Here is a 12,861-nt window from a genome sequence, read left to right on the forward strand (position 1 = left end):
CATCTGCAAATAGATAGTTTTACATCTTCCTTTCCAAAGTGGATGGCTTTTATTTCTTTTTCTTGCCTAATTGCCTGGACTAAAACTTCCACTAGAATGTTGAATAGAAGTGGTAAGAGTGGACATCTTATCTGTTTCCTGATCTTAGAGGGAAAGCTCTCAGTCTGTTAATTAACAGCAAGAAATACAATATTAGTTGTAGTTTGTTTTTGTTTGTTTGTTTGTTTTTAGACAGGGTCTCCCTCTGTCACCCTGGCTGGAGTGCAGTAGCTCAATCATGGCTCACTGTGGCCTCAATCTCCTGTGCTCAAGCAAACCTCTCATTTCAGCCTCCGAAGCAGCTGGGACTACAGGTGTGAACCACCATGCCTGGCTAGTTTTTGTATTTTTTGTAGAGATGGGCTTTCACCATGTTGCCCAGGCTGATCTCAAACTCCTGAGCTCAAGCAATCCACCCACTTCAATCTCCCAAAGTGCTAGGATTATAGGCATGAGCCACCCTGCCTGGCCTAGCTACAGATTTTTCATAGGTATGTTTATCAGGTTGAGGAAGTTTCCTTCTATTCCTAGTTTGTTGAATTTTATAATCATAAAAGTGTTGGATTTTGTCTTGGTTTTCCAGCATCTATTGAGATGATCATGTAATTTTTATTCTTTATTCTCTCAATTTCATGTGTTTCACCGATTGATTTTCAAATATTAAACTAACCTTGTATTACTGGGAGATAAATCCCACTTGGTCATGGTGTATAATCCTTTTTAATAATTTCTTGATTTGGTTTGCTGGTGTCTTTTTGTTGTTGTCGTTTTGAGACAGAGTCTCGCTCTATCTTCCATGCTGGAGTGCAGTGGCGCGATCTCGGCTCATTGCAACCTCCGCCTCCCGGGTTCAGGTGATTCTTGTGTCCTAGCCACCAGAGTAGCTGGGATTATAGGTGTGCGCCACCACACCCAGCTAATTTTTGTATTTTTATTAATAGTAGAGACAGGGTTTTGCCATGTTGGCCGGGCTGGTCTCCAACTCCTGGCCACAAGTGATCCGCCTGCCTTGGCCTCCCAAAGTGCTGGGATTACAGGTATGAGTTATTACACCTAACCGTTTTGCTGGTAGCTTGTGGAGGACTTTTGTTTCTACAGTCACAAGGGATGTTGCTCTGTAGTTTTCTTGTGATATCTTTTTCTAGCTTTGGTATCAGGGTAATACTGGCCTCATGGTTCCTTCCTCTTTTTTTTTTTTTTTTTTTTTTTAAGAGTTTGTGAGGGATTTGTATTAATTTTTCTTTAAATATTTGGTAGAAATCACCAGTGAAGCCATCTGGGTCTGGAATTTTCTTTGTTGAAAGTTTTTGAATGACTAATTAAATCTTTTTCCACATTGTAAGTCTGTTCAGATTATTTATGAGTTCTCCTTCTTAAGTTAGTTTTTATAATTTATGTCTTTCTAGGAATTTTTTCATTTCTTCTATTTATTTAACTTGCTGGCGTGCAGCAGTTGTTCACAGTGTTCCCTTATTATCCCTTTACTTTTTTTTTTTTTTTTTTTTTTTGAGATGGACTCTTGCTCTGTCTTCTAGGCAGAGTGTAGTTAGGCCATCCCAGCTCACTACAATCTCTGCCTCCCAAGTTCAATCGATTCTCTTGCCTCAGCCTCCTGAGTAGGTGGGATTACAGGCGCCCAACACCATGCCTGGCTAATTTTTGTATTTTTAGTAGAGACAGGGTTTCACATGTTGGCCAGGCTGGTCTTGAACTCCTGACCTCAAATGATCCGCCCACCTCACCCTCCCAAAGTGCTGGAATTACAGGCGAGAGCCACCGCGCCCATCCCACCTCTACTTTTTGTAAGTATTGATAGCTCCCTTTTCATGCCTGAGGTATTAATTTGACTCTTCTCTTTTTTTTTCCTTGGTCAGTCTAGCTAAACAGTTGTCAATTTTTTGATCTTTTCCAAGAACAAACTTTAGGTTTTACTGACTTTCTCTATTTTTTCTATTTTCTATTTCATTTATGTTTACTCTTATCTTTATTATTTCCTTCCTTTGACTTGCTTTTGGTTTAGTTTGCTCTTCTTTTTCTAGTTTCTTAAGGTGGAAGTTTAGGTTATTAATTAGAAATCTTTTTTCTTTTCTAATATTGACATAGTTATAAATGTCTCTCTAAGCACTGCTTTTGCATCCTGTAAATTATGTTATGTTGTGTGTTAGTTTCCATTCATCTCAAGATATTTTCTAATTTCCCCTGTGATTTTATCTTTGACTCACTGATTATTTAGGAGTGTTTTTAAATTTCTACATATTTCTAGCCAGGCGTGGTGTCTCACGCCTGTAATCCCAGCACTTTGGGAGGCCAAGGCAGGCAGATCACTGGAGGTCAGGATTTCGAGACCAGCCTGGCCAACATGGTGAAACCACATCTCTATTAAAAATGCAAAAATTAGCCGGGTATGGTGATACACTCCTGTAGTCCCAGCTACTCGAGAGGCTGAGGCAGGAGAATCACTTGAACCCGGGAGGCGGAGGCTGCAATGAGCCGAGATCGCACCACTGCACTCCAGCCTGGGGGACAGAGCAAGACCTGCCTCGGGAAAAAAAAAACAAACAAACTACATATTTGTTAATTTCCTCGGTCGTCATTGTCTAATTTAATTCCATTGCAGTTGGAGAACAGACTTTATATAATTTCAATCCTTTTCCATTTATTGAGGCTTATTTTAAGGCCTAGTATATAGTCTATCCTGAAGAGTAGGTCATGCGTACTTGAGAAGAATGTGTGTTCTGCTGCTGTGTGGAGTGTTTCAATGTCTTTCAGGTCTTGGTTTACAATGTTGTTCAACGCTTCTACTTCCTTGTTGATCTTCTGCCTCACTGTTTCATCCATTATTGAAAGTGGGGTATTGAAGTCTCCAACTACTATATTGAATGATCTAATTCATTTCAGTTCCCTTCAGTTTTATTAGTTTTTGCTTCATGTATTTTGGGCTCTGTTGTTAGGAGCATGTATGTTTACAATCATTTATCTTCCTCATAAACTTGCTCTTTTATCATTACAAAAGATATTGTATCTTTAGTAACAATTTTTTTTTTTTTTTTTGAGACAGAGTCTTCTGTTGCCTAGGCTCAAATGTAGTGGCGCAATCTCGGCTCACTGCAACCTCTACCTCCCAGGTTCAAGCAATTAGGAGCTCCTGTCTCAGCCTCCTGAGTAGCTGGGACTACAGTGCATGCCACCATGCCTGGCTAATTTTTGTAGTTTTAGTAGAGATGGGGTTTTACCATGTTGGTCAGGCTGGTCTTGGACTCCTGACATCAGGTGATCCACACATCTCAGCCTCCCAAGTAGCTGGGATTACAGGCACACACCAGCTGGGAAACTAGCCACACCCAGCTAATTTTTGTAATTTTGGTAGAGGCGGGATTTTGCCATGTTGGCCAGGCTGGTCTCAAACTCCTGACCTCTGGTGATCTTCTCACCTTGGCCTCCCAAAGTGCTGAGATTACAGGCGTGAGCCACTGCCCCCAGCCTGATTCTGCCTTCTTGAGTGTAAAATAAATATTTTCTTTCTTTTTTTTGATACAGGGTCTCACCTCCTGGGCTCAATTGATCATCCCACATCAGCCTCCCAAGTAGCTGGAACTACAGGCATGAGCCACAATGCCCGTCTAACTTTTAAAATTTTTCTATAGAGATGGACCTCGCTAGATTACCAAGGCTGGTCTCAAGTGATCCTCCTGCCTCAACTTCCCGAAGTCCTAGGATTACAGGCATAAGCCACAATGGCTGGCCAATATTTTCTAACATATCATCTATTTAATTCTGTTTTTGTTTTGTTTCATTTTACAATTTTTTGAGTTATTTTTAATGGTTGCCCTAGGGATTACAATTAGCATGTCAACTTACAACAATCTAGTTCACCTTAATAGTAACCTAATTTTAATAGTGTTTAAAAACTTTGCTCTAAGCCAGGCGCGGTGGCTAATGCCTGTAATTCCAGCACTTTGGGAGGCTGAGGCAGGTGGATCACCCAAGGTCAGGAGTTCAAGACCAGCCTGGCCAACATGGCTAGACCCTGTCTCTACTAAAAATACAAAAATTAGCTGGGCGTGGTGGCAGCCGCCTGTAATGCCAGCTACTCAGGAGGCTCAGGCAGGAGAATCACTTGAACCTGGGAGGCGGAGGTTCGTGCCATTGTACTCCAGCCTGGGTGACAAGAGTGAAACTCCGTCTCAAAAAAAAAAACCTTTGCTCCAATATAGCTCTATTCCATTCCTCTCCAGTCCTTCATGCCATTATTGCCATACAAATTATACCTTTATATGTCAACACAGTTTTGTAATTATTGCTTTATGTAGTTATCTTTTAAAGACAGGGTTAAAGACAAAAAGGAAAATCTTTCTTTCCTTCCTTCCTTCCTTCCTTCCTTCCTTCCTCCTTCCTTCCTTCCTCCCTCCTTTCTTTCCTTCTTTCTTTCTTTCGTTGAGACAGAGTCTTGCTCTGTCGCCCAGGCTGGAATGCAGTGGCACTATCTCAGCTCACTTCAACCTCCACCTCCCAGGTTCAAGTGATTCTCCTGCCTCAGTCTCCCGAGTAGCTGGGATTACAGGTGCCCACCACCACACCCAGCTAATGTTGTGTTTTTAGTAGAGACAGGGTTTCACCATGTTAGTCAAGCCGGTCTTGAACTCCTGACCTCAAGTGTCCACCTGCCTTGGCCTCCCAAAGTGCTGGGATTACAGGTGAGCCACCACGCCCGGCCTATACTGTCTTTCATAATGCCTATGTGGTTATCCTTGCGCTGTTCTTTATTCATTTGCGTGGGCTCAAATTACCACCTAGTGTACTTGTGTTTCAATGTGAAGACTGCCCTTAGAGTATTTCTTACATGGTATGTCTGCTAGTGATAAATTCTCTGTTTTTTAAAATCTAGAGCTATCAGTGGGGCTATGGCAGCTCACACCTGTAATCCTAGCACTTTGGGAGCCTGAGGCAGGAGGGTTGCCCAAGAGTTTGAGACCAGCTTGGGCAACATAGGAAGACCCTGTCTCTACAAAAATTTAAAAATTAGCTGGGTATGGTGGCACACACCTGCAATTCCAGCTACTTGGGAGGCTGAGGTGGGAGAATTGCTGGAGCCCAGAAGGTCCAGGCTGCAGTGAACTTCTATCGCCACTGCACTCCAGCCTGGGTGACAGAGCGAGACCCTGTCTCAAATAAATAAATAGGCCCGTCACAGTGATTCACACCTGTAATCCCAGCACTTTGGGAGACCGAGACAGGAGGATTGCTTGAACCCAGGAGTTCAAGACCAGCCTGGGCAACATAACAAGCTCTCTACTAAAAAAAAAAAATAGCCAAGTGTGGTAGTATATGCCAGGGGTCCCAGCTACACAGGAGGCTGAGGCAGGAGGCTCACTTCTGCCCAGGAGGTCGAGGCTGCAGTGAGCTGTGATCACACCACTTCACTCCAGCCTGGGCAATGGAGCAAGACCCTGTCTCAACAATAAATAAATAAAATAATAAAAATAAATCTAGGCCGGGCACGGTGGCTCAAGCCTGTAATCCCAGCACTTTGGGAGGTCGAGATGGGCGGATCACAAGGTCGGGAGATCGAGACCATCCTGGCTAACAGGGTGAAACCCCGTCTCTACTAAAAAAACACACAAAAAACTAGCCGGGCGAGGTGGCGGGCACCTGTAGTCCCAGCTACTCGGGAGGCTGAGGCAGGAGAATGGCGTAAAACCCAGGAGGCAGAGCTTGCAGTGAGCTGAGATCCCGCCACTGCACTCCAGCCTGGGTGACAGAGCAAGACTCCATCTCAAAAAATAAATAAATAAATGAATAAAATAAAATAAATCTAGAGATATCTTCATTCCTCTTATTTATTTATTTATTGATTTATTGATTTATTTTATTGAGACAAAATCTCACTCTGTCACCCAGGCTGGAGTACAGTGGCACAATCTCGGCTCACTGCAACCTTCACCTACCAGGTTAAAGCGATTCTCCTGCCTCAGCCTCCCGAGTAGCTTTCCCGAATAGCTGGGATTACAGGCATGTGCCACCACGCCCGGCTAATTTTTGTATTTTTAATAGAGAAGGGATTTCACCGTGTTGGCCAGGTTGGTCTCGACCTCCTAGCCTCAGAAGCTCCCTGCCTTGGCCTACCAAAGTGCTGGGATTACAGGCATGAGCCACTGTGCCAGGCCTATTCCTACTTTATTTTTGAAGAAGAGCACAGGGTTTTCATCCATTCTCTCTCAAAGTCTACTACAGTCTGGAGAAGGCGGCCCAGTGGGCTTGTTACCCCATCTCTGTGTCCTTTCTCTGGACTTAAACTTATCATGGTTCCACAGCATACTAGCTATGTGACCTTGGGCTGGGCAAGTTATGTCACTGCTGCGTGCCTCCGTTTCCTCATATATAAAGTACAGAAAACTGGTGGTATGCTCAAGAGTGTTGGAGGACTGATTTAAGACGTGATGGCCAGGCATGGTGGCTCATGCCTGTAATCCCAGCACTTCGGGAGGCTGAGGGGTGTGGATCACCTGAGGTCGGGAGTTCCAGACCAACTTGACCAACATGGAGAAATCCCGTCTCTACTAAAAATACAAAATTAGCCGGGTGTGGTGGCACATGCCTGTAATCCCAGCTACTCAGGAGGCTGAGGCACGAGAATCACTTGAACCTGGGAGGTGGAGGTTGCAGTGAACCTAGATCCAGCCTGGGCAACAAGAGCAAAACTCCGTCTCCAAAAAAAAAAAAAAAAAAAAAAAAACAGATGTGTAAAGCCCTTGCAGCTGGTGCAGAGCCTACAATGCTATAAGCTCATTTGCTCAACAGAAACAACTTTGGAGGGTGGGGCATAGGATTCAGTGAGCAACTGAGCTCTTCCCAGCTCCTGAGCTCCTCCCTAGATTATCTTTATATATATACAGATTTAAATATATATATTTAACAGAGGAGAAGGAGGGACTATACTATGTTGCCCAGGCTGGTCTTGAATTCCTGGGCTCCTGCCTTGGCCTCCCAAAGTGCTGGGATTACAGGCGTGAGCCACCACCCCAACCCTCCCTAGATTCCCTTTAATGACTGTCACCTGGCCTTCCTACAGAAGGCTGCAAGGCTCAGCAGAGGCAGCCTGTAAATTGGCTGGGGTGACTACAAAGCCACCGCCCGCACAGAAGGACGGGTGAGGTGGGCGGATCACGAGGTCAGGAAATCGAGACCATCCTGGCTAACACGGTGAAACCCCATCTCTACTAAAAATACAAAAAATTAGCCGGGCGAGGTGGCGGGCCCCTGTAGTCCCAGCTACTTGGGAGGCCGAGGCAGGAGAAGGGCGTGAACCCGGGAGGCGGAGCTTGCAGTGAGCCGAGATTGCGCCACTGCACTCCAGCCTGGGCAACAGAGCGAGACTCCGTCTCAAAAAAAAAAAAAGGGGGGGACAACGGGCAAAACCCATTCTGTCCTTTTGCAATATCATCTGAGCCTGGAGTGCCTAGGACAGCTGGCCCAAGCCTCCTGTCTGTGGGGCAAGACTGCTGGAACCATTGTGAAGCTCCAGGTAGGCCTGAGAAGGTGCCTGTGCAGCTGCCTGGGCTCTGTAGGAATAGAGAGCAGGTGCCTGGAAACCTCCCACAGCAGTGAGGGCCACCCACTCTTCCAGCTCATATCTGTCCCTGTATCATTGACCAGTCCCCCAGGACACTTACAAAAAAGTCACCAGGAAGAAGTTTGCTTCCGCCCTGCCACCGCTTGGTCCAGTCCCCATCGCCCTCCTTCCCTGGGCCAGGTACCTCACCTGTCTCCCAGCCCCACTCTGGCCCTCTCCCTCCAAAACAAGTGAGACAGCTGACTGGTGCCTTGAGGAAGGCCATTTATTTCCAAGATATAGACTGTACTTTTAAGACAGGACTTTTCAGAAGCAGGAAATTTTAGTTGTTGCCAGAGAGGTGTGTCAAGGACACAGTGAAAGGAGCCATGCGGACGTGGGGTGGAAGGCTTTGTCCAACACTGTTACAACACTTTTGTAAATGAGCAAAACATCTTTAAAAATCCTTATAAATTCTTTATAATATGTTACACATTTAGAGACAATATTTACAATAAAAGGATGGGGGAGGGAGGGAAAGAAATCTACTTTACAGTAAATCTTTGCATAAAACAAGAGGACTGATAGACGTGGCAGCGGGTTCACCACCTACCTGGGCTTCCCTGGAATGAGTGAGGGTGTGTGGGGGCTGGCCTGGTGATTGGAAATCTATTTACAACCTGTGGGGAGAAGAGGGCGCTGGGTCCTGTCCATCCTGCAAGAACAGCCCAGCTCAGACCCCATAAATCAGTGTGTGAGTGACAGAGACACCAGGGGTGTTGACTATCCCCCCTCCTAAGGGGAAGAAGGTGTGCCTGGGCTGTGGAAGGAACAGGCACAGATGGAAGAAGAAAAACAGGGGTGAGGGAGGTACCAGTAAGGGGGACCCTGGACCCCCCAAAACTGTCTGGGGAACAGCCAGCTGCCCGTGGTTAAAGCGCTTAGGGGGTGACTCAGGCAAAAGGATGTTGGGGTGTAACCCTGGTGAGGGTTTCAGTCCTGCTTCCTTGGAGTGGCCCCAATCCCCTTCTCCAGCTCTGACAAGGAGGTGGGGCAGGATCCTGTGTGCACCAAAGGCAGGGAGCCCTGGGGGGCGAAGTGGGGACGGGGTGAGGGTAGGGGGACAGAAGTCGCTACTAGAAACACCTTGGGACAATGACTGCACACACTCGCACACACAAACCCCTCCCTCCGTGGACATACGCATCCTACACCTCCTCCCCCCAGACATACACACATCCCCACTTACAAGCTGAGGTGGGAGGGCAAAGGAAAGAAGCAAAAAGCCAGCATCACCCAGGATTTTTCCTATAGTCTGAAACTTAGGGGTTCCCTAGTCACACGCCATGGTCCACAAGAGTCCCCAAGTGCAGCCACAGAAAGGTTCAGAAGGACCCATCAGGCGCATGTGTGCAGGGACACAGACCCCAGCAGCCCACGCCCTTTCCGCTCCCGCTCATTACCTCCGGAACCCCCTTCCATTCACTCTTAGTCCAGTTCCAGCCTTCTCTGCCCGCCCTCTGCCAGTTCCAGCACACCAACTAGAGACTCGGCGTGCTGCGCCCTCCACCCCCACCATGCACCCAGGGGACACAGAAGAGGAGGTGCAGGCTGGAGGAGCCTCCTGGTTCCCAAGGGGCTCTGGGTAGGGGTGGGGCCCGACCGGCGCGGGAGGTGGGTATCACAGACACTGATGCAGGCGGGAGGCGGCCGAGCGGCGCGAGGGCTGGCTCTGCAGGGCCCCCTGGTCCCCGGGCGCGGGCGGCAGCGAGGCCGCGGACGACGGGGCCCGCGCCTTGGTGGACTCCAGGCTGCTGAGTCCGGAGTCCTTGTTATCACTGTGCGCCCGCGCGCTCGCAGGCTCCGGGGCCCCCCCTCCGCCCAGCTCCTTCCACTCGTTAAAGTTGAGGTCGGTCAGCGGGCTCTGCACCACCACCGTGTGGCGGCGCCAGCTGCTCCGGCGCCGCCGGGTCTCGGGTGATAGCGGCCGCCGCAGGCGCACGGCGAGCATGTCGTCTGCTGTGCCGCGGAGCCGCAGCCGCAGCGCCTCCATGCGCGAGGGCCGCAAGGCAAGCGCCGCCGCCGGGGGCCGCAGCGACTCCTGGCTGCTGGACGACGCCGAGCCGGGCGGCTCCGGGACGCGGGGACCGCCCCGGCTTGCGCCCTCGCCGTCTGGGCGGCCCCGGGCCAGGCGGCGGCGCGCCAGGGTGTCGCAGGGCATGAGGTGGTGCGAGCTGAAGGATGGCCGGCGCGTCAGGCGCCCCCCAGGCCCCGCGCCCGCCGCGCCCTCAGTGTCCGTCTCCACGTGGCTCAGCTCGCTGCGCTCGTCGTCCGCCTCGTCCCCCGCGCCTGCCCGCCGACCGCTCGCGCCCGAGCACACGCTGCGGTCCATGGTGGACAGGGTGGAGTAGCCCGAAACAATGGAGCGCGTGTCCGCGGCCGGCCTCTCCTCCGGCGCCGCCGGGGGACTGAGGCGTCCGGGGGCCTCGGGGGCGACGGCGCCAGGCAGCGGCCCCTGCGGCCGCTCCTGAGCCCCCGGCGCTGTGGCCCCTGCCCCTGGCTTGTGCGCCTCCTGCTCCGAGTCGTCGTCTGTGCTACTGCCCAGCCCCCGCGCCTCCCGCCGCTTCTTGCGCTTGCGGTTGACCGCCGAGATGAAGGAGATCGCCAGCATCTCCCGGGCGTACGGCTCCTTCTTGGGGGCCCACGAACCCTGTGCGGGAGACAAGTCAGGATGCGGGGGTGCGCCCGGACTCGGCCCCCTGCCCACCCCGCTCTTTTCCCTGTCCACCCCCACGCCACGGCACCCAGTCGCCACAGGCCCCAGCCAAGGTCAGCACCCACGGTTGCATCATAAAACACTCCTCCAGCCCCGTGCTGCCCTCTGTCCAGAGACTACCCCCGCGCCCCATCCTGCAGCCGTTTCAGCACTCCCGCTGGCCCAAATCCAGGCTCTCAGCTCTTTCCTGTGGGCTAGGCTGGTCTACCAAAGCCCCCTTCCATTCTGTTTTCCTTATCCAGCCCTGGCTAAATCCTTTAGACATGGCTCTGGTGATGACGGTCTCTCCACAGTGAATAAAGCTTGGCAGCCTGAATCGTTTCACACACGCTCCTGGGGTGTCATCACCAGAGCTTCCTGCATGCTGATCCCCAGATCCCCGGCAGGGGCGCTCTCTGACCACAAGTCCCCCACCTCTCCACTCGCCGCCACCTGGAAACCTGCCTTCCCACCTGACCAGCATCTACAGGCCTCTTCAGGGTAACCCGCCCAAGTTCACGTCCTCCCTTTTCCGCCGGACCCCACCCGCTCCCCCCACCCCGTCAATCGCCAATCCCAGGTCAATCCCGCCGCCAGCTCTGCTCCTGCAAGTGGCTGAAAGATCCGCGTATGGTGTCATAGTTTGGATTGGAGCCACCCTCAAACTGATTTCCAACCCCAAGTTGGGCAACTTCATGCCGCTGTTCTCACCTGAACCAGCCCTCACTGCTACACCCTGTGGTGTTTTGGGGTCTTGGCCTTTCACACTTTCCCAGGAGGGTCCATGCTGCCGGCCATGGCCTTCTGGAAGCTGGTTTTCATCCGCCCTTTTGGCCTCTCCTCTGCCTCTTGGGAGGCTCTTCTTGCCCACCGCTTCCCCACTAAGACTCGGTGTTCCCAGGACTCTGTTCTTGGCCCCTTTGCCTTCTCTGTTTGTGTTCCCTAGAAAATACCATTCCCAAGTAGCACTGCTATCCAGGCCTCCCTGTCCAACACAACACTCTCCTGAGCTCCGGACTCTTCTTCCCACTGAGAATCCACTTCTACCTGGCTGTCTGTAGGCTCTTAACACTCACCTATCCGGAACCACAGCATCCTACCTACCCCGCCCCAAACTGCCTCCATTCACATTCCTCACCTTAGGGCGGTCTTTTGACCCCTCCCTCTCCCTTCCACCCACAGCCAAGTCCTGGATTCTTCTGAAATGGCTCCCAAAGCCAACAACAACTCCTCCTCCTCCTCCTCCGGCAGGCCCTCATTCTGCCCTCTCTGGGCCCTCCTGCCCCTCCTAATAGGGTTTCCCCGCCTCCACCCTTGCCCCAGCCCAGGTTCCTCCTCCAGAGCCACCATTCTGAAGCAGGAATCTGATCCTCACCCAGCTTTGCTCAGAAGCTTGCATGCCCCAGCACCCACCAGGATCAAGCACATGTTCCCCAGTTCAGCACATGGGGCTCTTCACAACCCAGCCCCAACTTTCCCAGCCCACTGCCCTGCCCTGCCCCCAACCCCAACACAGCCCTCACGTGGAAATACAGCACTACCAACCCTTCCTTTGATGTGACCTACACTGTTACATTGCTGCCAGCCCTTAATGTCCCCCTGCCCTATTTGCTGGATGAGCTCCTACTCACCCTACAAGTCTCGCTCTATTGCCCAGGCTGGGGGTGCAATGGTGCAATCTTGGCTCACTGCAACCTCTGCCTCCCCAGTTCAAGTGATTCTCCTGCCTCAGCCTTCCGAGTAGCTGGGATTACAGCAACCTCCCAGCCCTCCCTTTGCCTGAGATGGGAGATCACTTCTCTATGTTCCTGTCGTCTCACTGTGCTCCTAGCTCTTCTCACATCAGCCTCATTTAACTCTGAGCTCCTTGGGAGCAAAGGCTGTGACTTGGTTGTTTCTGCATGGCACATAACAGGTGCCATGAACATTAAATGAATTCAATGAACATTAAATGAACTAACAATTGGTGAGTGGAGTCCCCTTAACACAGGAAGTCTTGTAGAAGCAGATGCTGGGACTGGTTCCTGTCTTGGGCTGGAATGCCATGACAAGGTCACGCTGCCCTTCAGCTCCTCCTCACAGACCACCTCTTGTTTCAGCCATGGTGTAATAATGAATGGAGACCCGGATGCCTCTTGTGACCACTGCAGCTACTGTCCTCTCTCTCACATTAATTAGTTCTGAGAAAACCAGAGCATGTCAGGGACTCAGGAGTCACAGGCATGTGGCTCCTGGGCCATGGTTGCCCACAATGTACAACTCCAGAAGGCACCCCCTGGAGTTGTGCAATGTGATTGCACTGCTAGGATCAGCCTGGGGCATATGGTGGCCAATACTGCTTTCTTTCCTGGCCAGTGCTCTCTGAGAGACTTAAGAGGCCGCTAGGATCATCTGATCAAACTACCGTCTCATCCCAGCTGGTTCCAGAAGCAACAAGGTCAGACTGAGTTCTCTTCCAAGGAATGCAGAGGTCAGCAGATTCACAGAGAGATCAGGGAGTTAATCCCGGATAGACTGC

The 12,861-nt window shown here is 50.8% G+C and overlaps 1 protein-coding gene across 7 annotated transcripts in view; it reads right to left on the reverse strand.

Moving 5' to 3' along the window:
- Window positions 1-7,856: 7,856 nt before the first annotated feature.
- Window positions 7,857-12,861, reverse strand: part of ARHGAP23 (Rho GTPase activating protein 23) — a 96,764-nt gene continuing 91,759 nt past the window's right edge. For 5 of the 7 annotated variants that reach the window (XM_033183262.1, XM_033183265.1, XM_033183261.1 and 2 more), the window contains one exon: window positions 7,857-10,298. In XM_033183262.1, coding sequence (XP_033039153.1) covers window positions 9,270-10,298 — 1,029 coding nt within the window. In that variant the 3' untranslated portion in view covers window positions 7,857-9,269. The remainder of the gene's footprint in view (window positions 10,299-12,861) is intronic. The other 2 variants (XM_033183267.1, XM_033183268.1) reach the window with 2 other exon arrangements.

Source organism: Trachypithecus francoisi, unplaced genomic scaffold (assembly GCF_009764315.1).
Source record: "Trachypithecus francoisi isolate TF-2019V2 unplaced genomic scaffold, Tfra_2.0 Lachesis_group20, whole genome shotgun sequence".
In the NCBI taxonomy this organism is placed as follows: domain Eukaryota; kingdom Metazoa; phylum Chordata; class Mammalia; order Primates; family Cercopithecidae; genus Trachypithecus; species Trachypithecus francoisi.